This window comes from Nansenia antarctica (assembly GCF_963989245.1).
Source record: "Nansenia antarctica genome assembly, chromosome: 7".
In the NCBI taxonomy this organism is placed as follows: Eukaryota; Metazoa; Chordata; class Actinopteri; order Argentiniformes; family Microstomatidae; genus Nansenia; species Nansenia antarctica.
The window spans coordinates 6,558,474-6,586,335 of NC_137677.1; the positions used below are offsets into that span (position 1 = coordinate 6,558,474).

Sequence of the window (27,862 nt, forward strand, 5' to 3'; positions counted from 1 at the left end):
TCATCACGCACAGGCGGCGCTGCGTCATGAATATTCATTAGAAAATCTCTGTGAGGGATTTCTGCCGTTGACGACACAGAGGCAGCAGCGCGTGAGCGAGCGTGGAAGGAGAGACGCTAGGCAAGATGGCGGCGTTGAAGGAGGAACAGTGCTACGGACTGTCCTGTGGCCGTGTGAGCAACGGCAGTAATGTCTCTGTGTTCCACGTCAAACTCACTGACAGCGCCCTGAGAGCCTTCGAGGGTTACCAGAACAGCAAGGTAAGCGGAGAGACTCGTGTTTTTAGACATTTTACACTGCGAAATTTCAATTTGACCACCAACCAAGTCTTCTGTGGCTAGCTGGCTAGCTGACACTGACAGGGGCTGGTGCCTAGCCAAGCAGCTAGTTGCTATGCTACACTACTTTGCTGCCAAGCCAAAGCTATGCCATGGTTTGAACCAGCTGAGCTAACTAACTAGACAATGTTTGTCAATTACAATTTCCTTTATCTAGGTGTGAGTGTTTGTTTTGTAGCCAGCTTGAGTGCCCTGGCACCCCACACTAACCGCATAAAAGAAGATTGTTTGATGAACAATTGTATCCCAAGACAGACCAGACATGTCAGAGCTAACTAACTAGCTAACTAGCTATTGAGAGTAAGCTAATGAACTAGCCTGGGATTGTGTGTGTTTCAAGACAGAAAAACAGCTTAGCATAGCCCAACTAACTGTTAGCACAAACGGTGGCTACTAAAATATGCCATCAAAGTTGAAATATGCCATCAAAAATGCCATTCACCAGCTGAACTAAGAATTCAGAAATGATCTTACTCTGTGTCAGCTTGAGAATTGCAAGCCAAGCATAGCTAAAAAAATAAAATAAAAACTTGTAGTCAACCAGTCGATATGCTATAGCTAACATATGACTTGTCAACTCAGAAGCTATAGCAATTAGCTACCTCCTGGTACTAACCCTAACCCAATTTGTTATCTATATATAGGCTCATTGTTTTAGTGAACAAGTCACTTGATCGAAGAAGTTTGGGTAGTTATGGTTTAGCAACTGTGCTGAGTGGACAGTCCCTGATCAGCATGCCAAAGCCATTAGTTCAACGTTATCCAGTTAGCTGGGCCATACATACATAAGTCCTCGCCCTACCCCCCTATTTTTCAGGGTTGATGCCAGCTTTAAAACACCTTATTTATGTTCTAATAAAGCTATATTATTATTATTATAATAGTGGGTTTGAACGTTTTTTTTAAAGAGATTTGTTTACTCTGTTAAGCTGGTTAGGTCATCGAAATAGAATTTATGGGTGAACCACTTATGGGTTATGATGTCCCCCCAAACGTACTGGTGTTGCCGGATGGCCATCTCGTGTTTCATATTCTATAAATATTTGACTGGGTAGAGAGAGCCCTGTAAGCCACCGATGCATTTTTCAACTTTCAGAGCCATGGCCCAGCTGAGATGGCTAGCTACAGCTGAGCCTGATCACCTGGGAAAACACATGTTTGGAGAGAAAAAAAAAGAGAGAAAGATAGAAAAGTGGTCGTTGGCTAGAACTACTGATAGGAGATGGGCCAACAGCAATTGATTGAGTCAAAAAGAATGAAACCTCCTTTAATTGGGTTTAAAGAAGAGGAAGTGGTCGACACAGTCTGTCAGCATTGAGCTGAAGAACTTATGAGTAAACGGTTATCTACCTGTAACCGTAATAGTGTCATGATGTTGAGCTGTAATGGATGTCGGTCCATGAAAGGAGACATGGGTTAAAACAGATGAGAAAAACAATCATCTTTGCGATAGCATTGCCCCTTGTTTGATTAGGACTTTTTTGGGGTTGCCACATTTCAGTATAGGCTATTTCATTTAGCACGTGCTTTCATCAGGGATTCGGTGTGTAAATATTTACTGTGAATGATGATTGAAGTCACATAAATATCCAGAATGGAACTGTGCTTGGAAAATGGCTGTACACAGCTAAACCTAACTGTCAAGGGGAAAACTGCCCAATTCTGTTGAATGAGGCATAAAACGTGCAGTGGTACAGTCAGAGGGGTTGGACTGCTGTGTGCTGTGGTAGGAGGCAGGATAGATTGTCTCTTTTATTAGCCTGCCCCAAGCTTGGCACTGATTTCAGAGAATGCAGACATTACGCGGCCTCATAGCTGATAAATAGTGTCACTATATGCCTTTCATCCCCAGGCTCCTTTGTCCACTGTGCTGTTGGATAATAACCCATTTTTAATTGATTTATTTGGGCGACTGCACTTTTGGCTAATCCACACTGGGTAAATAGAATATTTTAGTATGATATTATATTTTCTTATTGTTGGGTAGTAGTTTACTACCCTAGGCTAATTGCTCAGGAAACTGTGCTGAAGAATGTTGTATTTTTAGTCTTGAGACGAGATGCACCCCTGGAAACCCTCCTGTACAAACTAGCCTTAGTAAGCACTCGTGTCATTGTATACTTCGCTCTATATTCTCTGGTGATTTAGAACAAACCCTTAGTCACAGTTTGGCCATGCAGCGAGACGGTGTTGTTTTCCTGGGAGAGAAGCAAGCCAAAGCCAGTAATCCCACTTTGACCCTTCACTGGAATGGAGCCCTGTGGGCTGGAAGTTGAAGCCGGGAGGGGTGAGAGGTCAATCTCCTGCATCATTAAGGAGGTGTTGTCCCTCTCCCCCCCAGCCGCAGCCTAGGAGACAGCTAGCCACAGCAAAAGAGCAGCAAAATAAGATCAGGACTTTTAAAAAAGAAGCTCAGACACCTCACAGAAGGGAGGGAGGGAGGGCAAGAGTTGACAAGCAATGCCTTGTGTTCTAGTTTTTGATTTCTGTGCCCAGGACAAACAGCTGTGAAAGGATTTCCCAACGTCTGGCTTGCTTCGTGACTTGTTTTCACTGTCTGAGAGAGGCTACGGTCTATTCCAAGCACACAGTAGAATTACTCAACTCTTATTTTGTGTTTTTGCTCTGGAAAGACAAGTAGGCCCCTGGCCTATTTGGTTTACTCACCAAACTCAGCGCTGAGCACTGACAGGTCTGTTCAGCCCTGTGTACCAAGAGAAAATCGATAACATATGACATTTAACAAGCCTCGTTTAACAGAACGGCCTTTTTCTTTTTTCTTTTTTTTGTTTACTCATTATGGTTCTCTTCTCCTTTGTGTAGGGGCTTTGTCCTACGTGGCTCGTAGTGTGACTAATGCAGCATTCAGAGCGGAGTGGTCTCCTAGGTGTATTGTGTAATAGACCTCTCAGGTAGCGCGTGGCAGCGAGCTCTTATCCACGTCGTCTGACACGAGCAGTGCAGACGTCAGCCCCCGTTCACTCATCTGTTTGCACATCTGAGCGGAAGGACAGAGCGAACTGGAGCCACATCCTGGGGATTGGCAGTCTGGGAGACGGAAGACTGACTGACAGCAGTGAGGGAAATGGGTGAGCTTGACCTTGCATCCCCAATCCTCTGTCCTTTTTCGTTGCAGTGTGTGTTTGTCCACTCCCCTACACAGATTAAAACGCACATGATTGGTGTAAGCAATAGGCTGTATGGGAGTAGACACGACGAGTGCACCTCAGGGAAAAAGGATGGAGAGTTGGGAGTCAGGGTCTCGACTTCACGATTATGACGACAAGCCTACAGTGTGAAACACGATTCAGCAGAATGGACTTAGGGCCTACAATTGGATAACTTAAACTCATTAGCCTAGATCTTAACTATGGGCTTATGGACTCGGTTCTGGCCAGGAGCCTTTTGGTGTCAATGGGCGAGGTAATGGCCAGGTTATTCTTGGATTCTGTGGATGCAGTGTGATCTTTATTTGTACATGACATTCTTTACACAGTACCTCAGGCTCCTGCATTGCTTAGCAGTGAGCTCTGTGTAACATATGGATGAAGTGGAGCCTATCTGTGGCGAAAGCTGATCGACCATTATACTGTATACAGTACCGCAGTATCGCTTTTTTTTTACCACAGTAGAATATCGAGAGAGTTTTTCAAACTAGCAAAAGAGGCCTACCTTTTGTCCTGTCTTTAGGGAGCCATCTGTCTATAGCTGGTTTTGTAGCTTAAGAACAGACCTTAGTGCTCCTGAATGACTTCCTTGACACCAGAGACGAGGGGCTACTTGAGCTTTAATGAGAGCTGTCCTCTATCCCTCTTAGTCTGCACTTTTGTCGCATCTTCTCCAGATGAATGAATGCCTTTCGATTGGCTGTCACTGGAATCGTGTCTTTTATAGGGATGGAACACGCAGTTTCCACAGGTCACTCAATCCACCCGTGGAATCGAGCCTGGGAATGTGTCTCTTCTTGCCAATTGTTTCTCTTGGCACTTTCTACTTGGAGTGAACCAGAAGTTCACATTTGATTCCCACTATTTCTCTGCCAATTTCCTACCTTGACAGACGAACACATCTATCTAAGTTAGCCTATTATGATGTCTGTTGTTATACAGGTTTCGTACCCAGTGGTGGGAAGTAATGGAAGCTGACCTGGGTTTTGTTGCTTCACGTTGGTCAGCCGGGCCACCGGGGGTGCCATGGGTATTTAAGGACTGCTGACTCCCCAGTATTGAGCAGAACAAATCGGGCACTGCTCGAGACCATCACCATGGCCAAATAGGACTCCAAAATGTCATGGTGTCCCTCTGTCCAGTCACGCTGGCCTACCCTGGTGGTACTAAGCGTACAGAGCAGCAGGCCTGACCTGCATTCTTGGGTAGGTCTCATGTGTCCCGTCGACTCGCAGTGAAAGGACCCCCATGTCCCCCCTGCCCCCCCGCCTGGAGTCTTTGCACTGGGAGCTGCCCCAGACCATGTCCTGTCCTGCTGATAGGGTGTCCTGAGTGTCACCACTGCTTGACCTGAGCAGCTAGTCCCAAGGCTACTGACCTCAGGTCACATCATGAAGTCCTGGAAAGTTCAGGGCGATGACACATAACAGCATCTGTCCCCTTACTCTCTCCCACCGTCAGAAACAGGCCTATGGATGGATGGGGTTAGGGTAATAATGGTATTTTAGGCTAGGTGTAATTTAATTTAAGTGCTGATATTTAATGCCATAAAGTTGGCTGGGCACGTGGAGAATGGAGTCTTCCTTCACAACTACCCCACCTATGAGTAATGCTAAGTACCAACAAGTAAGATGTATGAAGGCCCCTCTCTCTCAAAGACAGATCTCAGATCATTGTAGAGAAGTATTCATAGAAATATTGTAACCTTTTCTTTCCCCTTGACATCTAGTCATTCTTATATAGATTGTGTTTTGTTTGCTCGACCTCCCCACGGCCGTTATCAAGAACTAATAAAGTCATCACTTTCACATTACTGGTTTCAACAAGCTTGTTAGGGAATCTCTGGGGGAACCCCTTTGATGTTATCTGAAATGAGTAGGCTTAATGGAATGCTCTTCCCTGATTAGAGTCTGTAATCTTGTTACCCTAGGTTGAAGCTTGGGATAGTGTCTGAATAAGTGTGTAGTTTTTTATTTAGTATTTCCCTTTTTCTTTTATTTTTTCTTCTTATTTTTATTGTTCACTCTGCAGAGATGGATGAGAGAGAGAGAGGGCTCCACCACTGCAGTGTTGAGTATCCTTAGACATTTAAAAGTTTAGGCTTGCAGCGTTTGAGCAGTCCTAACCGTCCGCCTTGGACAGCCTAGTGAAATAGCCCTTTGACAGCGATACAGGGTTACTGGTAGCTTCCTAGTGACAGGGATTAGGCCTAGGTCTAGCTATTTCTGTCTGTTCTATTGCCGGACTGTAATCCAAATAGAAAAGACTACATTGGAATGAGCGACACCGGTGAAACAATCGCTGCTGTGCCAGTGCTTTGACTGGAAGGGATCTGTGCTAGGCCTTCTATCTCTTACACACACACACAACTTTAGACTTTACTAGACAGCTGGTCTTTTCACCTTCTAGATACGGTTCCGGCTTGTCAATATTTTCCGTTTCCAAATTTCCAACGACGTCAGAAGTTAATTGTATGCTATCTCACTCAGAGATTGGTCTAACCTAGCCTTATCACTGTGCAAAGGTGGCCTACTAAGTCAAGTTGCCCCCCTCCCCTCCCTCCCTCAGATTTTTTATCAGATTTGTGATTTGTCACTAGTACTTTGTAGCGTTGGCTGTGACCAGCTGGTCCCCATTCTCTGGTGTTGTGTGAACCTCCATGGCCCTGTCATTGAGCCTCGGTCAGGAGCCACACTCTGTCCTAAGGTTAGCTCTGTGGAACATTCTGGGCTCCAGTCCCAGAGAATAGTGACATGTCAGCAGCCCATTCAAATGAACAGGCTGAGTGTTGCACTCTGTCAGTAGGGGTGGGCGAGGGGGAGTCGAGGGGGCTGGGGGGAGCTAAATTCGGTGCTCTGTTTTACATTACGTTGGTGGCAGAGAACGTGCGGGCTCCATTAAAGGGCTGGTCTGGCTGGGCTGGTCCGGACCGAGCACACGACGGTGTCTGGGTACCCTCTGGTTCCATACTCCATACATACTCGGGGAATGAGGTATCTGACTGTTGAAGAACGTCTGTCAGGTCCCGGTTAAAGATCTGAACTCTTGAGCTTGTGGAAATGACACGTTTCAACAACTCTATATGGTATTCAGGCTTACTTGGACAAGTGAAATTCCGTAATTGCATCACACATTCCAGATCCATCCAGTCATCCATGTCTGAGGACACCAGTTGGGTTTGATTTCTCTGGCCTTGTGTCATTGTTTTTTATTTCCCATTACTTTTCATTCAAATATTTATGATAAAGGCATACCAGTTAGGTTGGCATGGGCCCATTCATTTGCACATCTAGGCCTACTAAACACCCATCAGTGGTCGTGTCACTTGGCTGTGTCACCTGGTAAAGCTTTATTTTAAGTTTATTTGAACTGATTTTACCTGAAGGTCACAACACACTGTGCAGGTAGGCTAATTAAATAAAAGTAGCTCACATACGAAACAACATACATTAGCCTACAAGAAGTTTGAAAACACAGATTGCATAGAATCAAATCTAGGGATAGGGATATACATTTTTGTTTTGCTTTCAAATGCATACAAATACAGGTACATTCCCAATACAGAACATACACATCCTGTGAATGGACAAGTGTGTTGTCTCTGACAGTGTCGTCTAGTGGGGTAGTGGTGGCTTAGCCTTAGTGGATAGTGAGTTAGACTGGTGATCATGAGTTCAAATCCCACCTGGGAACACCACCACTAGTGTACATTTGAGTAAGACACTTAGCCCTAAATTACTCCAGGGAGACTGTCCCTGTAATCTCTAATTGTAAGTCGAAAAAAATAAGTTAAAAGCGTCTGCTAAATCTAAAATGTAAACAAAAATAAAATAAAAATAAAAAAGCCGCTGCGTAGCTCCTACACCCAAACTATCATGACCCCCACCACAGAGTGAGTGTCAGTATTATGTGTTGGCAAGTGAGTAAGTGTTTGTGGGTTTAAAATATACAGTTTTAAGTACGTAATATAAGGGTTTAGATGGGGGCTTAAGCGTTTAAAACGGGGCAGAAAAAAAGTGGGTTTTTTAGCCTGGATTTGAAAGCTGAGTTTTAGCCTGGATTTGACAGCCTCCCTAACATTGATTGGCAGAATAAAGTAAAGGCCTTCCCATGACTGTCCCCTGTGGTTTTCCTGGTTCACATCCGATCTCCAAGAGCGTAGATGAGGAAGGAAACCGAGGGACTTCCTCTATTGCCTTTTAGAGAGATCTCCATGTTGTTCCCTTCCCTGAAGCTGTTGCTACTTCATTCCATTAGTGTGTTGGTCACTTATTGGCTCAGTGAAGAGGATTTCGGTCTCAGTTTTTTATCATACAAGCAGCATTTACTTATGGGTGGGATTTGCGTGTTACTGGCTAGGTTACCTTGATGTACACACACACTAGGGGTGCAACGGTTCTCGGTTTTATCTACAGTTCAATACGCACTAGTGAATATCGGTTTTTCGGTTTATGATGCGTTCCATTGAAGCTATTTATTATTTATTATTATTTATTTTAAAAAATAAACTTCAGCAGGTCATAGTTGACTTGTTCCTGCTGATTGCCCCCCCCCCCCCCACACACACACACACACACACCCCCCGCTCTCTTTTCACACATAGGTTAGTTGACTTTGTTTCTATTTGTTTTCATTTATTTATCTTCACTGTCTTTGCCGTTCTCATGTATTGTATTCTTCTATGTTGACGAGTATTTCTGTTTATATGTTTCTTTTTATTCTTGCTGGGGCCTCTTGGCCAGATCATCATTGAAAATGAGAATTAGTTATCAACTGATTTTATCTGGTTAAATAAAGGTCAAATAAATAAAATAAAAAAGTTGGAGGTCGAGCTTGTCTGGAACGCAGTTACTTCTGTAACTTGTTCAAATGTTTGTTCATGGCGAGCGGAGTTGAGAACATGGCAACAGTTTGAGGAAGCCTCGGATTGCTACAAATCTTTGTTGTGGAGTCATTTCGTTTTTTGCTACATGCGTGTCTTATTTTTTTATTTTATTTAACCTTTATTTATACAGGTAAAAAACACATTGAGCCCCAAGGGCTCATTTTCAAGTGTGACCTGTTCAATGCGCATAATATGACATAAAGTTCCATAAGTATAAGCAAAATACATTTAAGTAACAGTTTATTATATATAACTAGTAGCATTTTTCTTTTCTCCTTATGCACGAAACCGTGACCCAAAAACCGAGGTTCATACCGAACCGTGGGCCAACTGAACCGTTGCACCCCACACACACACACACACACACACACACCACATGTGTCCAGCTGTCTTCAAACTTCAGACTACGCTGCTCCCTTCACTGTAGCAGTGTAAACTGATGTGTAACAGGTTTAAAGGTTTACCTAGGTTAAAGGGGACACTTGTTTGAGTGTAATGCCAGTGACAGCGTTTGTTCTTAAACCAACTTATTTCCTCCCACACCGTCAAACACGGTCAGGCTGGTAGGTTGAACGATGATTACATGTCTGACGGCGCTACAAAGCCTCGCTCTACGAAAGGAAGGAATGCTTCATTAGCCTACAACCTGTTGTTTAGAAAATAGTTTTCTCTCTCAGACGACCGTTATCTGTTTTGTTTTGTTTTCAAAAATCACAATTGGTCATGTTTTTGAGTTTGTTGATTCTATGCTCATCTCATTTTATGGGTGTGGCAAGCTTAGGCATGTGTTAACTATCTATTATCACGTGTTAACTATCTCTATCTCGAAATTTAGGCTACTGGCAGTGTTTGCCTATTGTAATCTGAATTTATGGGGACTTCATCTGGGGGTTACTAACTGCTGAAAATATTTTTTTCAAATGTCAGCACCATGAAATGCTACTCTGATTGGTTGGCTCGAGACCAACTGCTGGCTGTTGCACTGAATAGTCGGAGTGATGGAAAACGAATGAGGACACCTCACCAGTTTTACTGCCCAGCAACTGTGTGTGTGTGTGTGTGTGTGTGTGTGTGTGTACACAAATATGATAACTGGGAAGGAAGCTGATTGAAGTTGATGCCCTGCTGCTTGCTTTGCATTTCAATCCCGTCTCCCTGTAAAGAGAGAATTTATTGGCTTGAGCATTGGCAGAGCCTCTGTGTTTAAAAGAGAGAGTTTGAAAAGCACTGCTTAGTGATTTCCTTCACACAGGAGGGGCAGGTTCACAATTAACTCTGGCGCCTTGTGTAGAACAGAAGCAGGCTGTTGTGCCCTGCCTCCCATCCATAAATGACATTTCGAACGGCTGTAAAAAGCGGCCGTAGTCGCAGCGTGCGTGACTGCGTGCGAGAGTGGTACGGACACGAACGGAGGACCGTACTACTTCCTCATCTAGCCGATTACCCATGAGGAGAAAGGGGAAACTGCTTGATAGATTTGTCCCATTGTGAACTGCAAACGGATCGTGGGATCATCCGGTATTAGGCTAGATTAACGAGATCGGGTTTATGAATTTTCTTTTTTTTTCTTTTTATATCGTCCTTTGATGAGTTGTAGTAGTAGAAGAAGTATTACGGGGGTGGGTGATTTTTACGGGTCGTCGTGTTACGACACTCCTCAGTCCGCCTGTCACATGAACGGGCTCCTCTCACGGTAGTTTCCACACCAGAGGGCCCCGTTTAATCCACTTGTTTTCAAATTATGATCCCAATTTTTCCTCATTAATCGTCTTCTCTTATCTCCCGCAGGGCCTGTCTTCACAACCGCTGATCCGCTTTACTGGAAACCAAGGGGTAAGTCCACTCCCCGCCCGCCCCGCTCGCCTGTGTCTCTCCGCAGGTCTCCGGTGTCTTAATCCCATCCTGATTCAGATCAGATGATCCTATCAGTGTAAAAAAGGCCAGAGATGTGAAGAAGTTTGCTGCTCAACTGCTTTCATAATGTTTTTTGCGGCTTTTTTAACAGATTCAGACTCTTTATCATATGGTGCTCATTAACTCTGTGACAGACAGGGCTTTGTGTGTAGGCCGGGGCGTCGGAGGTGGCCCTCTGTCGCTCCGCGGGAGCCCTATTTGTTGTCTGTCAGACGCTGGTGGAGGGATTAGATTTCCTGCCATATTTTGGCAGCGATACGCACGGCTGCAATTCCATCTGTACAGGCCCGGAAGAGCTGGGCTGCATGCTGGCCTAGAGGTTCCTTATGGAGCGCTTAGGTGCATAGTCATGAGTCCCTCAGGAGCATTGCAGTACAGCCAACGTTCAGATAGAAATACGTGGCGTAGAACCAAAACATTCTTTCCCTTTTTCACGGAGCCTATGCAATTGTCAGTGTTTTTTTCAGTTTTTTTTTATTTCCATTTCTCTCTCTTCTGCAAACGGTTTGAACGTTTTCGCCCCCTTCTGTTTCTGGAACGTACCCCGTAATCTTCCCACTGACGTGGAACCCTGTCTCGTCAGTGTGTCCAGACCAGACGACAAACCCCACCATCATCACCGTCAACATCATCATCATTACGTGCTCTCTTCCTGCAGCATCAGCCCTGTAGAAATGATCCTGCACACACTGCAGTGGCATTAAAATGGATTTTCTGTAAGGCCAGCATTGTTGTGATTTTGGCGACAGACACTGTACGCATTCCTGGCGTTTAAGGCCGCTATTAGTCTGCATACTGTCTTGTCTCACAGATGTGGTTTGAACATAGAGTCAGCGAGTCTGTAAAATGTGCTCTTCTCCTCTTGCCTCAAACGACAAGTGATATTTACTCTCGACACGGTCGGATTACAATGATATGTTTGCTTTCGTGTCAGAAGTCAAATGCGGTCTCGAGCAGCCGTTCGGCGCACCAGGGCTGACGTGTCTGAACCAATAGCGTTTCAGATAAGCCTCGCTAAGGCCTCCACTGTTTCCTGTGTGGAGCGCGTGGCGGAGGGGAAGGTTATGCTGATGTGTACAGTGCTGTCAGGATCCTACCCCTGGAGTCTGTACTCATTTGGATAAACGGTGGAGAGGAGCAGGTTTGTATTATCTCTCCCATCAGCCTGACTCATCTCTCTCTCTCTCTCTCTCTCTCTCTCTCTCTCTCTCTCTCTCTCTCTCTCTCTCTCTCTCTCTCTCTCTCTCTCTCTCTCTCTCTCTCTCTCTCTCTCTCTCTCTCCCTCCCCTCTCGATGTGGGTGTGGTGGGTGTTGAGTGATCCATAATTGCTCTTATCAACTTGAGAGATCAGATGGTTCCCAGAAAAGACTGTTTTTATTTTTACAGGCAGTTTTGAAGTGGTGAATAATGGAGGTGTTTAATGGTTGCTGGATCAGACTGACAGAAGTGAACCTGTTCTATGAGTTCTCTGGAATGCTAATGAGAAGCTAGGGGGGGGCGGGGGGCTCTGGGAGACCCAATAACATTAACATTCATTCATATCGGCGGAGCTTCCATTCAGGGCCTCTTCCAGGGGCCAAGGTGGCTAAATAGAACACGCTCATAGAACACCCGGGGAAGGTAAAAGTGTGTGTGTGTGTGTGTGTAGGAGGCCATAGGGGCTGCTGCCAGCCATGTATCTCCCCCCCTGCCTCGCCTCTCCCTCAGCTGTTTCATTAGCGGCGTCGGAGGAGGAGGGCAGTGGAGCTGCTGTGGAGGGCCAGGCCCTCGGCCTGAAAGGAGGCTTTGTCTGCAGGACACCGTGCAAAATGAGAGAGGGGACGAGGGCAGAGAGGCAGAGGGAGAGAAGGGGGTTGGAAAGGGCTGTTAAAATCCACTTGCTTTTCAGAAAAAGAGATGGGGATAGATAGATGGATAGATCGGGTGTGGGGGGGGGGAGGATGGAGGAGGGGGGGCGATGGGGCTGGCAGAGAGGCTGCAGTTGGAGTGTGCCGTTTCATTCAGGGTTTTTTATTTTTTGGTTGAGGTTGAACTACCCCCTGCCCCCCCTCTTTGCCGTGCATTTTCTCTCCTTATTCAAGTGCATGTTCCCTTTTTTGTTTGGGTAATGAAATGCGTGATTTTTATCTTTAACTTTAATTGCCGCCGGAGGTAAGATTTGTTTTCAGTCAGTCTGTCTTGAGCAATGACTCTCCAAAATGGCTGCTGGGTTCCTAGCTTCAGAGCAGTGGGGGGTTAACAAAGCGTTACTGATGTGGATTTTTGATGTGGAGACTTTGAGCCTTTTATAGGAAGGTCCCTCCACCTTGCGGTAGCGCGCCTGTGGGAGGTTCCTGTAGGTCCAGGCTGTGCAGTCCTGTCATTGTTGCTGGTACTGCAGTACTGCTGCCTGGCTCCTGGACTGGGATCAGGTCATCTGTTGTGTGTGGAGACTCAGCCCACAGACCAGACCTGGCTCTGTAATCCTCTAGTGTGTATGTGTGTGTCACACACTACACCCCCTTCTGCTCTGCCTTCCAGTCAGCTCCAGTCAGCTCCAGTGCCTCTTAATCATCTCAGGTTTCACATATATTATGTGTGTGTTCCCCCTCAAAGATACTGTATATGCCATTTAGCACATTTAACATTCTAGCACCTTTATCCCAAGCAACTTACAGTACAGTTATCAGGAAGTAGTTGAATGATGACATTCATAAGAGAACCTTTGAATGAGGAAACATGAGTGCGTTTCCCTGTATTTGTTGTCTTTTTGTGTTGTAAGATTGATATGTAGCCTTAACTTAATCAGAAATCGAATGTCTGAAATGGTCCCATTCACATTGGTAAGCTAGAGTACACGGGTGTGAATCTGTGGTAAGAAATAGCTTTAGCAGTGGAGGGGGGCCTAGCTGGGCCTACATGTCTTCATTCGGTGCATGTAAGGCTCTTACCGGAGCTGCCTTGCCTGGGCCTTCTCGCGTAACCGAGAGCCCTGGGCCTCCAGAAAGGCAGGGACACGGTGTTTATTTATAGTTGGCCACCTGCAGGCTCCACACGTGTTGGGACCTTGGGTAAACAGAGCCGGGCTGCTGGCGTCCTGAGAGAGCAGAGCGTCAGCCCTCCGGTGTCTGCCCAGCGGAGCCGTGATTACCTGGCTCACACGGCAGACGACAGGCCGTCCCCGACTTCAGACTTCAGAGTCTGGCGAGGCTCTTTGATGTTGTCGGCGTGACGCTCCGATAACGAGACGGCCTGGTGTGCCCCTGCGCCGGTCGCTGTACCCCCCCCCCTGCATCTTGTGTATTTTTTTTATTATATTTTTTATTTGGACGAACCACGATGTGTTGGTCTTTAATAACTGCCCCCTCATTTCAAAAGAAAAGGAACAAGGGCCTCGTTCAAATGCAAACACGAAGTATGTAAGAACCGATCGGCGTATCCACACAGGAATTGACTAGAATAAACTCCCCTTAACACAGGACTTAAGGGTGAAAATAAATGGCCTCTCCAGACCCTAGTGGGTACAATGCTTGCTGTGTACCACTACCACATGGTCTAGACAAGAGCACTAAAGCGACCCGGCAGTCGGCAGACCAGGTCAGCCCTCAGCCAGGGGTCAGCTAGCTAACCAGCCCCCCAAACCTCCCCTCTCCCCCACCCCCAACTCACAGCACTCTCCCCGGCCTCCACCTCAGCCTTAGTCAGCCTCAGGCCTCTCTGTTCTCCTGCCCTGAGCTGGAGCTCCATTCCTGTCAGACTCGTCCGACAAGCTGGCAAACCAAAACGAGGTTTATTTTGTAGCATTACGTTTCCATGGTTCCGTGATCCAAATTTTCCTGTTCATATTGATGGGCTGTTGACTGAGGAGTGAGGATAGCTGTTGACTTGAGGAAAGAAAGTGGAGCGTTTCTCACCCCGCAGTCAACATCACATGACGTTAGCCTTCTCACTCTCTCTCTCTCTCTCTGAGGAGATTACCGGTGGACACGCTCGCTTTACACTGACAACTGAAGCCTGACAGCTCGACACCTGTCTTCTCCGTGCACTGTGGAATGTTCTTCTTCCTGCAACGGGGGTATGCGTTTTACAACGGAGCGGGGAACATCTGCATCCCATTGGTCACTTTTTTAAAAGCCGTCCAGTCAGTGTTGCTCGAGGGAGGGAGGGGGAGGGCGGGAGAAGAAGAAAAAAAACAACCAAATTATTTTCCCTCTTTAAAAAACAAAAAGTCCAACTAATGTGTGTGCCAGCTGCCGGCTCTGTGATGAGAGGCCTCCGGAGGCCCAGGGCGCTGGCTAAGTAGGTGGTAATTTCACTCTTTCCCCAAGTTTGCCTTCAGGCAACACCTGTAATGTGGTAGCAGGGGCAATTACGGTGGTTTCTGTCTGCCTCTGTTTTATGCTGTGAACGAGACTTGGGCGGGGGGGGGGGAGAGAGAATGCCAGAATGCCTTTTTTTTACTAACTAATCTAACCTACCTTACTTAGATAGGCCGCCAAGCTGAAGCACCACAGACACTGGTTGTTTTGACTGTGAAGCGTATTGAAGTGCGTCGCTATGCCCGATATGAACGCAGTTTGACTTGTCTCAGCTATGCAGCCCGGGCCTTCGGCCACACACCACACCCAGCTACTCCTCCCTCCCATACTGACACTGAACCATGCAGGTCAGCTGGAGGCACCTTCCCGCCTGTATGTTTGTGTGCACAGGACACTTCCCTTGCTCCTAAGCTACAGGGTGCTTGGTGGGTTGGTAGGTGGGTAGCTGTCTCTGGAGTGCCACCCTAGAACTACTGAGATGTTAGGTAAAACACCTGGTGTAGGTGCTGTTGCTTTATTCTCCTAATCGGTCATCTGGTATCTGGTGTTGCCAGGAACAGGACACCCTTTACCTGACCTTTTACCTGACATCTCGTAGAGTAGAGATAGAGTTCGACGTTTAGAGGATCGCCGGTGTAGCTTTGATTTGTAGAGCTGATGTTTTTCTACACACCAGAGACCGTGAATGATTGATGATCTAAACGATACCTTGGCACTCACATTTTTTGGAAGGGTTGTCAAGTGAAGCTCATGTCAACCTTTTTTTGAGTGTGGAGAATGGAACGCTGTCGGTGTTCCCTATCCTTCATCACCGTGGTGTTTATTTAACAAACTGTGTGTCACTGATGTCGTTTTTCTCTCCCCCTGTCAACAGAAAATCTCAATACCACGGTCGGAAGATCCGAATGAGTTACGAACGTTTACTTTCTACTTGTCCAATGTGGGTAGAGACAACCCACAGGGCAGCTTTGACTGCATCCAGCAGTACATCACCAGGTGAGACACACATACACACACACACACACACACACACACACACACGATGCATACATACAACATATATACACACACACACACAAGATTGAAGATGCATGCATACATACAACATACACACACACACACACACACACAAGATTCATACATACAACATATACACACACACAATGACACAAACACAATACAGTACTTGTTTCAAATTAGTTCTTCTAGAATGAATCATGTGGGCAATGCCCTCTCTGTCTTGGAGCCTGTGTGAAAAGGGTTTCTCGCTTGACAGTGTAAATTGATAAAGGGTTAGGGAAATATACTAAAGAGTGAGTATATTGTTTTGTGTACGGAGGAGTTTGTTAACGTAGTTAAGAGCTGATCTGGATCACAGAGGACTGAGAGATGTGACAGAGAGCGCCGTTCATGGTGATCATGAGCTTAGCTGCCGTCACTGTGAAAGGCCATCTGCTCAGATCTGATGTGCTCGCTCTCTCTCTCTCTCTCTCTCTCTCTCTCTCTCTCTCTCTCTCTCTCTCTCTCTCTCTCTCTCTCTCTCTCTCTCTCTCTCTCTCTCTCTCTCTCTCTCTCTCTGTCTCTGTCTCTGTCTCTGTCTCTTTCTCTCTGTCTCTCTGTCTCTGTCTCTGTCTCTCTCTCTGTCTCTGTCTCTGTCTCTGTCTCTGTCTCTGTCTCTGTCTCTGTCTCTCTCTCTCTCTGTCTCTGTCTCTCTCTCTCTGTCTCTCTCTCTGTCTCTCTCTCTCTCTCTCTCGCTCTCTCTCTCTCTCTCTCTCTCTCTCTCTCTCACTGTGCCCGTTTTTCCCCCTCGATCAAAGACAAATGTTGAGCAGATTAATTGAATTTGGGCCAGATGTCTGCGTGTCAAAGCAGAAGAGAGAGGACCGCTCTGTCGAGTTTTTTTATTTTCATTCTTTTTTTCTTTCTTTCTTTTTTTTTTTTTTTAAACACCCATGATGTCGACGCGCCGCACAACCGATTTCTAATGAGACACTGTGTGGGTCAGCACGAGTTCATCCCTGGGCCTGGCTGGATCCTCATGAGCCCCTAATTCCAACATAAACCAAAGGCAGAGAGCCACTGAGGGGCTGCCAGCTCCATTTCATCCTCTGCCAAACCCTCATCAAAGTGAAGAGGAATCAAAGAGAGGGAGAGGAGCAGGAAAGAATAGGATTTGATGCAACGTTGGTTCGATAATGTGGGAATCCACAGTTGAATGAAGAATAATGTTGGTAATAACGCCCTCAAGGCAACGGTGTATCGCCAGCCATGATATTAGCTTGGCTAGGTTTGACAGCAAAGCAAAGCGAAGCTAAACAGTAGTAGGCACTGTACAATATGTTCTGTGTGAAAAATGCTTCGGACTCTCTTCACTTCAGGTTACATAAAACAATGGTTGCTCGTGTTCATCACTGTTTAAGCTCTTTGTGACAACTGTTTTGCTATACAAATATATTTGACCTGTGTAATCCAACCATGCCTGTTTTTAAGTGTTCTAACACTGCACTCTTTTGATAGTTTGTTTCTCTGAGAAGGTCGTTTCCCCAAATGTGACAATCTCCAGTGTTAGCCAGGACTGCTTTGTCTCGTCAGTCGTCACTGAGAGCCCTGTGACTCACTCCCTCCCTCCCTCCTCTCTGGTGTCCCCAGTGAAGGGAGCATTCAGCTGGACTGCCTGGGTGGGATCCAGGACAAGATCACCGTGTGCGCCACGGACGACTCCTACCAGAAGGCCAGGCAGAGCATGGCCCAGGCGGAGGAGGAGACCCGCAGCAGGGGCGCCATCGTCATCAAGCCCGGCGGCAGATTCGTGGGTAAGGACACGACACCCGACACCCTCCAGATCACTTTGTCAGATCACTCGCGTTGCCACTGACGACTTGCCTCGAAACCTTCACTGGTGTCAGTTCACATCGAGGTTGCACACTGACAGGTTGACACTGATAAATAAACGCTGATTAAAAAAAGTGGCGTTTTCATGAGGATGTGTCGGCTCCCTCTGTGAGATGTGTCATCGAATATGATGTCGGTTGGTTCCACATCGGGCCGTTTACATTTACATTTTTCTCATTTAGCCGACGCTTTTATCCAAAGCGACTTACAACAATACATTTGTCTAAGTAAGTGAATCATCTATCCGTCAGTCATCGCAAGAAAAAGTAATCTATGCTAGGGCCTGAGGCTATTGGCAATGCTAGAAAGGAAGAACCGTCGTTATTTATTTGATGTTTATTTTATTTTTAAATGTTTTATTCACGGTACAGAAACTCGACAGGGGGGGTAGAGGGGGACGGAGAGGTTTCAGGAGGGACGGTTAAGGTGTAGCCTGAAGAGATTCAGAGTCTCTTGGGGCCAAGGCTCTACTACTAGTTTCAGAGGACCTGGGAGGACTGAATCTCACTCTGCTGCAGTCAAGTACAGAGCAGCAGCAGCAGCAGCCCTGAACAGTGAGGCTGCAGTCTCAGAGAAAGAAAGCGCCACGCTGTCGTCGCGATGCCGTTTTGTGTTCTGACTTGGCCTCCATTACCTGATACGCAGCTGCGGGAGGAAGTCTGACAGCGTGTGGTTTCATCGAGCTGCGCTTCAGTCACACAGTCCCGCTCCGCATGACCTTAATGTTGGGAACAGGGCATGTAATAATAAACCTTTTGGTCTACCAGCCGAGGTGTCAGATTTCAGCCCGAAAATTCACCAGCCAACATTTCTCTTTTACACATAAACACACGTTAGCACGAGTCCTAACGCATCAGAGATGACCACCCGCACAGAACGAACCTCCTGTCGTAGGCGTGACGTTGGGCACCTATCCCAGTGTCAAAAATACCACAAAATATTTCTCCTGCATGTTTTCTGTCTCGTGCAGTCGTGTGTAGTCGAATTTCACTCGAATGCCTTATTTTAAAGAAAGCACGAGAGTCAGCTGGCGGAGGCAGGCGCAGCAGGACTGTCGTCACAAATGTTGAATTAACGGTGATCATAATTACGGACCACATCATTTTCTACTGATTTTTAAGTAGAAGTATAGTATTCACAAACCCTTGTTAGCTAGGCGTCTGCGTGGCTGCTGGCTGGTAAGATGGGACCGATTTACCTGTCTGGACAGTACTTGAGCGCCACGTGTGTGTAGGGGGTAATTACAGGCTCATGGTTCTTCCATGTGTGAGCCTGAGCAGTGGGGGAATTCTAGTAGAGGTGATCGTACTAGCGGCCACTTCGGAGTAGGGAGCTACAGAACTTTCACACGGGGTGACTCCGCAACAAATGCCAAAACACCCGTCCTCCCTCCCTCCCACCACAGACACCTACTCATAGGTTCACCAATGACTCACTGACCTGTTTTTTTTTTTTTGACCAGGAAGCAGCTTAGTCATGCTCATAATGTAATTAGTCTGATGTTCAGAGTTTGAAAGATAAGAAGTTCACTCATAGTTCACGTTGTTTATTATCGGTCCCTCCGTGGCTCTAGTTGGTAGAGCGTGGCGCTAGCAACGCTTCGGTTGTGGTTTGGATCCCTGCTGTGCTGGGACCGTATATACTGAACAATGTGTGCATTGTAAGTCTTTGGATAAGTGTCAGCTAGATGGCATATATTTATGTTGTTTGTGTTGCTCTTGCTGTAAAGCTTTGAGACAACTGTCATCGTAAAAGAAAGGGCTATACCAATAAATGTTTGATCGTTGAGCTCCACTTGACAGAAAAGGCTCTGCTAGGGGTTCGCATTCCGTTGTCAACAATCTGTCGACTGCCTGTATCCTCCTGAAGGTCACCTGAAATGGCATATATATGTCTTCACTCCAAACCAGTTTGCCCAGCCTCTCTGACACCCAACGGTTTCTTCTCCCCCCCGCCCCCGCCCCCCTGTCCTAAACCATCCAGGTAAGAAGGTGCAGATCCGGAAACCGGCGCCTGGCCTGTCGGACATCGCTCCGTCGCGGCGGACGTCGCGGCCGGTCATCATCTCCAGCAGCACAATAAAGAAGAGCACGCCGCAGCATCGGCCCCTGCGCGAGCGCCTCACCCACCTGCTGGCCCTCAAGCCCTACAGGAAGCCGGAGCTCATCCTGCGCCTGCAGAAGGACGGCCTCTTGCCCTTCGACAAGGACTCCCTGGACGGCCTCCTGCAACAGGTTAGTCGCACAGCAGGCCTCCCGCAGCCACTTACAACTGGTCAGACCCCAGCAGCCAATTACAACTGGTCAGACCCCAGCAGCCAATCACAACTGGTCAGACCCCAGCCTCTCTTCACACAATACTGGCTGAACTGGTCAGTCCTGACCAAGGGACTTAGTCTAGGTTAGGGATGGACGGTTTCCAATTATTGAAACCGAAAAACCGTCAGAGAGTAAAACCGCGGTTTTCCGGTTAACCGAAAAATACAGTAAAAAAAAAAAAAGTGCACATTTTTTTTTTTTAAAAAGAGCGCCAATTTCAAATAATTGAGCCCTACTGCTACAATACACTCATGTTGAACACCATTAAAACACCGTAAGCACAGTCGCAACACATTTAGGCTACTTAGTTTCACAAATATAAGTGGAAAGGCAGACTTTTGTAAGCTACACCATACATGAAAACACATGAACACTTAACACACCAGCTCCGCTGATCCATGGTGCACGCCTGCACGGAAGATCATCTCTTGGAACAGCGTCTTCATTGAATGAACTGCTTTCTCAATATCTTGGTTCTTAGACAAAGTTTCAGCTGCTGCTCAATGTATTTAAATATTTGAATACTGCTCAATAATCACTGAAATATTAGACTTAGAATTATGCAGTGAACATACTTAAAGCTTTTCATAAAAACCACATGCGCGAGACTGACTCGTCCTGAACTGTCGTAAGTCAATCAACAAAGAATGCCCCATCAAAATAAAAGTGCCCATGGTAGAGCTGTCAAAATAGAGCTTTCAAAATAAATGTACTAATACAGATAGAGATAAATACAGAACTACCTTTGCGTCACTAAGTGACCGCGTATCTTCTTAGACATGCGTTCTGTCATCACTTTCAGTAGCGCCTTCACACACAGTGGCGCTGTGCACAAACACTCTTGATCCGTATAGCTCTTGTTTTATTATATTGTGGTTTAGTAAATACTGCACTTGGAGTTACATTCAATGCATGATTTGTGCTATAGAACATAAATAAAGTTTGATTGATTGATTGATATCAAATCAAATCACATTTTATTTCTATAGCGCATTTCTCACAAAAGTGACCCAATGCGCTTTACAGAGAGCAGCGAAAATGATCTTATTAAATGTAAGCGAGTAATTGTAAAAAACCTTTCCTATCTACCAATAACTGAAGGCAACTATCTTTCCCATAGAGTGATTCGTTACCCTTAAATATAATCCCAATTAGATATTAATCCTCAGTTATTCTTCACAACTGACCAAACCTCTCACTCATTGCGCGGCAGATTCAGACTATATCATTGTTATTTTCACACACGACAAACATGTGACATGTTCCAGTTTTATTCTTATTCTATTTTATTCTTCCAAAAAAAAAAAAAAAAAAACGGTTTCAGACGGTTTTGATAAAAAACCGTTTCTATTTTTATAAACCCCGGTTTTCGGTTTAACCGAAAAACCGTCCATCCCTAGTCTAGGTCCAACCTCACACATGCACCCTCCCTAACCTCACTCACACACCTTGGCTAGTCTCATACACACACCCAGTGTTTCCCATTAACTACCTAGACTGTGGCGGCCCGCCATAGTCTTAATTTGTCCCGCCGTAGTCTCATAACAAACTGAACAGATCTGTCCACGTGAGCCGCCTGATTTTCACACGTTAGAGACGCGTCATTTGGGACTCATGACGTAGCGCTATCGACAATCCCTGTCGACAAAAACATTCTCTGCTAGCGACCCCCTCTCCATCCCCCCCGTTGACTAAACACTTTAGGGTCTGAGGTCCACCCACCACAGTCTCACACAAATCCTGTGGGAAACACTGCACACCCTGACCTAACCCTAACCCTATGTGTTCCAGGTGGCTAACCTCAACGGGAAGGACAACACCTTCACATTGAAGGACACTTTGTTTAAGGACATTCAGAAGGACTGGCCGGGCTACACCGAGGGAGACCAGCAACTTCTGAAGAGGATCCTCGTTCGGTATGTTCAGGGGGGGGGGGGTCCTATATAGTCGCCTGTTGTTCAGGCTCGCCTGTCCTGTTGAAACTAACGGTTTGTGTCTTCTCTCTCCTGGGTCTGTGTGAAGTCAATAACTACCAGTTGCCGTCAAAACCAGTTTAGACGGAACCGTCTTTAGGTTAGTTGTCTGTCACCCGAGTCTCGGACGGCAGTTTGAATCAACTCCACATTCACTAGACTCCCAGGTGTCTCCGGATCTCCTCAGGGATGGCCGTCTCTGCTCTAGTCTGCAGTCAGACACTGCCTCCTCTCAGTGGATCCCTGCCCCCGGAGTGGTCTCTCTCTCTCTCTCTCTTTACCCTGGCGTGTTGTTGACAGGGCCTAACTGGCTCTTTTTTACTGGTTGGAACCCACTGGAAAAATCTGGTTCCTCAAGAACTGGGGCAGTAAGGAAAAGCAAGCTCCCAGCTAAATATAGACCAGAGCATTGCAGAGTGCTTAGTGTGGGTTTCCTGAGATGACCCAAAAGAAAAATAGTCTGGACGCCATAATCGGCGGAATATTTCACATTCTCGGTTATTAAAGATGTTGCCGTGGCACTCATCCCGGAGGCCGGAGATCTTAACCGTATGTCTTTTCCGCTGTGCACTTTGAGCCTTTGCCAACTTATCAGCTGACCTCCACCCGCCCCCCACCCCACCCCACCCAAACCTCCACCTCTCCACAGACCCCTGGGTTGGAACCAGCGGTCACGCAAGATTAATGCAGCAAAATGATTGGGAGGCCTGTGATGCAACAGGGTTCCAGCACATGCTGATCCATGTGTGAGCTGGCGCCGGTCCAAGGTCCAGCCGTGCCTGCCCTGCACCGCCTGTCTGTCTGCCTGTTGCCTGGCCTCCTCCATGGGCTTCAGCTGGGACAGACAGTACCCCCCCCGACCCCCCTTCCCTCGCTGTCTCTGGCTTTCTCTCGCTGTCTCTCACTGTCTCTCTCTCGCTCGCTCTCTCTCTCACTCTCTAGGGGTGTGGCTTGTGGAAACTCCCCCACTGTATCCCCACTGCCCCCTGTTGACGACACACTACAGGCAGTACGGTATAATGTCGCTCTTTATATACACGGCCTCTGTTTAGTAGTCCCCCAACAGAGACGTCTCCTCTCACTCCAAGGCTGTTGTTCTCAGCCGATCTTATCCGTTTGAAGTGACTGACTAAGAGGCTGCGCTACAAAACCAGGTCACGGTTTCGTTTGTACATTTGGCACGTAATGGTCTCGTAAAGAGGAAACGGAATGTAGAGCAGAACAGAATGTCGAGCAAGGTCCACGGTGACGGCGGTAGACAGATGTCATGACATGTGCTGCTGATAAGTCGAGTCATGTCGAGTTCAAACGGAACATTGTTTATACAGCACGTTTCATACACGGGGTTCAGTACAACGTGCTTTCTTTACAGGAAGAAAGAAATCTCAATGGTTGAGAGTTAGTTAGTATGGTGAGTTGGTAACGTCCTCCGGTCCATTTCGGAGACTTGTCTCATTATGACGCAGACTCAATGGGTTGAACCCAAAGTGAGGAGTCATCGTCTCGTCGTCGTCCCCCCCACAAGTAATGGATGTCTGAATCGGACACTCAGCGATGTATTATTAATGTCTGGACTGTGTGGTGACTCAGCTTGTGTTCTGTATGACTTTTTTCTCTTTCAGGAAACTGTGTCAGCCCCAGAGCACCACGGCAGCCCCTGGCCCAGCCCCTGCCTCAGGCCCAGCCCCCGCCCCAGGCTCAGCCCCATCCTCAGGCCCATCCTCAGCAGAGATCCCTGTGAGCCCGCCCAAAGAGCTGGCCAGCAGCTCCCCCTCTCAGGTGAGCCTCGTCCTCCTCTTCCTCGTCCTCCCCCCTTCCTCTTCCCCTTCCCTTCTGCTCCTACTTCTTTTCCTGATTCACCCTCCCCCCTCCCACCCCCTCCTCTTCATTCTCCTTCTGTCTTTTCTGGCTCCTCCTACTCCTCCTCCTCCTCCTCCACCTCCTCCTCCACAGTCACCTTCCTCCAGTGCTGACTCGTCACAGAGCCTTCCAGTGTTTCTGGTCCCATTAGGATGAAGGAGGAGTTTCTGCTGTGGAGTTTTATTATTAGCTGCTTTCCCCTCTGGGCTTTTCACCTCAGACACCTAATGTCCCTTTCCCTTCCGCTCCCTCCCTTCTTTACGTCTTAGCTCGCGCATGCACGCACACACACGCACACGCACTCACGCACACACACACGCACACACACACACACACACACACACACACACGGACACACACACACACACGGACACACACGGACACACACGCACACACACGCACACACACGCACGCACACACACACACACACACACGGACACACACACACACACACACGGACACACACGGACACACACATACACACACATACACACACATACACATACACACACATACACATACACACACACACCCACACTCCAGTAGGTTCTGGTGTTCATTCAAATGAAATTCGTTTGGGAACATTTGCTGTAAACAGAAAGCCACAGCGGAGCAGTTGTGTATGTGGACAGTCTGGGTTTTGGTGAAAGACGTTTCAGGAAGTCCTGCCAAACTAAACAGGTTAAGGAGCTTCCTGGCCCCGCAGCTCCATACAAGCTCAGAACCGGGCCTTGTGTTACTGCAGAACCAACGACTTCCTGCTTGTGGACAACCACGCAGTGATTAGGTCAGCCACTTCCAAAGTCGTTAGTGTAGGCAGGCTCAGGCAAATGGTGCGTGTTAGTAATACAATACCATGCGTTGTGTGGAAAGGGCACGGTCATCATAGGCCCGGTGTCGCTGAGAGATCCTTTCTCTGCTCGGCTCCAGTACCGCTTTAACACAGATCCACCCCATAAACAGTCCATGCTTGACTTTATGCTCGTGCTTTTCCCATCACACTTACTTGAATTTTTTCACTTTTATTTTTAAATTTTTAGCCACTTGCATAGTTTAAATAATCCTTAACTGCATAGATGTTCTGTTCTTTTTTTTAGGGGTTGAATCGAGTTCGCATTCCCTTGTTTTTTATTTTACTTTCTACCTCTAAACCCCTTGTGTGTCTGGCAGAAACGGCCCGCTGCGGATTTCATCGACCCACTAGCCAACAAGAAGCCCAGGATATCACACCTAGCCAGCAAGCCGGCGGGGCCAATAAATGGCAAGCTGAGTTCCTCCAACGGGAAGGAGGCGAGCGCAGCCCAGGCGGCGGACAGCGTGACGTCCAGCTCCCAGCTGCCCCAGCTGCCCCTGCTGGACATCCCGCGGCCCTTCGACCCGCTCTCCGACGTCAGCAACGACTCCAGCCACAACGGCCGGGACTGCGAGGGCCAGGAGGCGGCGGTGGCCGAGAGGCTCAGCCAGCCGCCCGTCTTCTCGGGCCCCGCGGCGCTGACCGGCGTGCCCGGCCTGGTCTCCTCGTCCCCCGGCCACGCGGGCCTGGACGGGCCCCGGGTCAAGAGCAGCAGCCCCCCCTCCCAGCTGCACGGCAAGTCCAAGAAGAAGTCCAAAAAACACAAAGACAAGGAGAAGTCCAAGGAGAGGGAGAGGGAGAGGGAGCGGGAAAGAGAGCGGGAGAGGGAAAGGGAGAAGGAGAGAGAGAAGGAGAGGAAGGGAGGAGAGGAGCGCGTTCCCGAGCCTAGAAAGGCCTGCGAGATCGTCACCTCCAGCCCTGACAACATGAAGAACAGCAGTATTCCACACAGGAGCACAGGTGAGAGGGCCGCGTAGTCATCCTCACTGTCCAGGAGGGGCGTTGGGTCATGTCAGCCTTTGTGTGCAGTAGGGTTGGCCGCTAATACGGTGTCCGTTTCAATAGTCATAAAAAACAATCTGCTGCGCATATTTATATATATATGACCTTGCAGAAAAATGTTTACCTTGCAGACTTGGTCCACGTTTCACCAGCCGCTGTCACAAATCCACCATTTGAAATTGACAGCTCCCTCAAAGCCCTACAATGTGATTTTTTAATCCCACGGTAATACCGTATACCGTGGTAACATTTGGGGACTGTTTAACAGTAAAAAATTGGATACCACCCAACCCTAGTGTGCAGACATGTTTTAGTACATGGGGAGAAATGTCTTCAATAGAATCACTTGACACCAGTCGTTGCATTGCTGCTTTGTGCAATCAGATGTTTGATAAAATGAGTGATGCGAGAAATGGGGACCTCTACTGTCAAACCTTATTCTGTACAACATATTTTGCACAATGGGAAAACAATGACCACTCGAGGCTTCTTTTACACGTTGCTTTGTTTGTTTGTTTGTTTGTTTGGATCCCCATTAGCCATTAACCAATGGCTACTATTAGTGGGGTCCACACAAAATCAATACATTACAGTATAATACAATACAATTCAATATTAGTACATTCTAATACAACAAAATACAACATAGAAATAGATAAATAAAAATCCCTATATTTCATGCAACCATATCCAGACAAAATCACAATTTACATTGTCAACATGAATAAGTTAGAACAATAATATATGATAGAGCATGTTAGTGAGCTGCATTCCATAATTTAACTGCTCTATGGATGAAGATACGCCTTCCCATTTCAGTCTTTATTTGTGGTGTTGCAAACTAATTCTGTTTAAATGCGTACCACTTATAATCAATTGACAACACGTGTACTAAGCGTCTTCCATTATCTTGAATAGAAAGAATGACGTCAGTGGTCGACTGGTCGTGAGCTTGTTCATACTGTGTCAAGTGTGGCTTCATGTGTCAGATGTTGTGAATAATCCTTGAGAACCTCCCATGTCAACTTAGTAACCTTGTGCCTCCTTTCAGATCTGAATGGAATGTGCAACAATATCAGTATTCCTTCGTCATCATCTGAGTTGGCTGACTATTTATCGTAAGGACTTCCTCCTCCTCCTCCTAAATAACACACACTCATGTCACGAAAGGAACATTCTTGTTCCACAGTGATGTACAGTACGAGTGCTGTTGGAACGTTTACATTTGATGTCACACCACCAGTCGGAAGCTCTGCATTCTTTGGGTCCCCTCATCTCTCCCCTCCCTGTGTCTGTATTCTGTAAACAGGAAGTACATGGTGATTGGCTCCCAGGAGCAGCGTCAGACCTACAAGAATGACTTCAATGCCGAGTACAGTGAGTACCGGGGCCTCCACGCCAGGATAGAGGGCATCACCCGACAGTTCACTGTGCTGGACACCGAGCTGAAACAGCTCCAACATGGCACAGACAAGTACCAGGTACGCCTAAACCCCATAGACATAGACCGAGGATGACTAGATAATAGCTTATCTTTATGATAATAGCTTATCTTTATGATTAGTTATGTTGATCCTTCTGTGTCCAGTCCTACACGCTGCAGCTGCACAATAGGACTGGGCACCTTAATACTTTTGTTCCAATCAACTTCAAGAACAGCCGACAGTACTACAGATCTGTCAATCGATGGCTGAACGATTATCAATTCTTAAAATGTCCTCTCTTTTTTTTTGTGTCTTTTCTTTTGACAGACAATCCACAATCAGATACTCCAAGAGTATCGTAAAATAAAAAAGGTAAGCGTTGCGCTATTGCTTATTCGGTTCTCTCATAAGCTGTTCGAAGTCCTCGTTGTTTCAAATGCTGACGATGTGTTTTTCTTTCCCCTCGCAGACTAATGCAAACTATAGCCAAGAGAAGAACCGCTGTGAATATCTACACAACAAACTGGCACATATAAAGAAACTTATAGCAGAGTATGATCAACAGCATCTTCACAACTGGCACTAGTTTGTTTGATATCGTTTCCCTTTCCTCTCTGGAAACCAGACAGAGAAAGAGAAACCTCTGGATTCCCGCTTGCTCTAAAAAGTACTTATTAAAGATGCCATGAAGGGAGGTTTCCCCTCATTGGGGCCAAAAGCACTAGTGAGGACAAAGCAGACCACATTATCTTTTTCTTCCTTTATTTTTATTTTTTGAAAAATGTGACTGTGGCATGTTTGGCCCGATCTCTCTGTGTAGCTACACTGCATCCGGAAAAAGCTTTGTGTGGCGTTTCTCATACCCCCAGCCCCCTTAGTGCACAAAGGTCTCTCAAAGGGTAGAAATGGAAAATCCACATCCTTTGGAAATCTTCAA

The 27,862-nt window shown here is 46.9% G+C and overlaps 1 protein-coding gene across 1 annotated transcript; it reads left to right on the forward strand.

Annotated features, from left to right (window-relative positions):
* Window positions 1–125: 125 nt before the first annotated feature.
* On the forward strand, window positions 126–27,862 carry ell (elongation factor RNA polymerase II; the record flags this gene model as incomplete). The annotated part of the gene is made up of 12 exons (XM_080537220.1): window positions 126–260; window positions 10,179–10,223; window positions 15,478–15,599; window positions 17,253–17,416; window positions 19,479–19,729; window positions 21,605–21,729; window positions 23,409–23,565; window positions 24,817–25,459; window positions 26,553–26,619; window positions 26,811–26,982; window positions 27,253–27,297; window positions 27,395–27,862. 12 exons carry the CDS (start codon window positions 126–128, stop codon window positions 27,509–27,511), a joined length of 2,043 nt encoding a protein of 680 aa, XP_080393346.1. The 3' UTR covers window positions 27,512–27,862.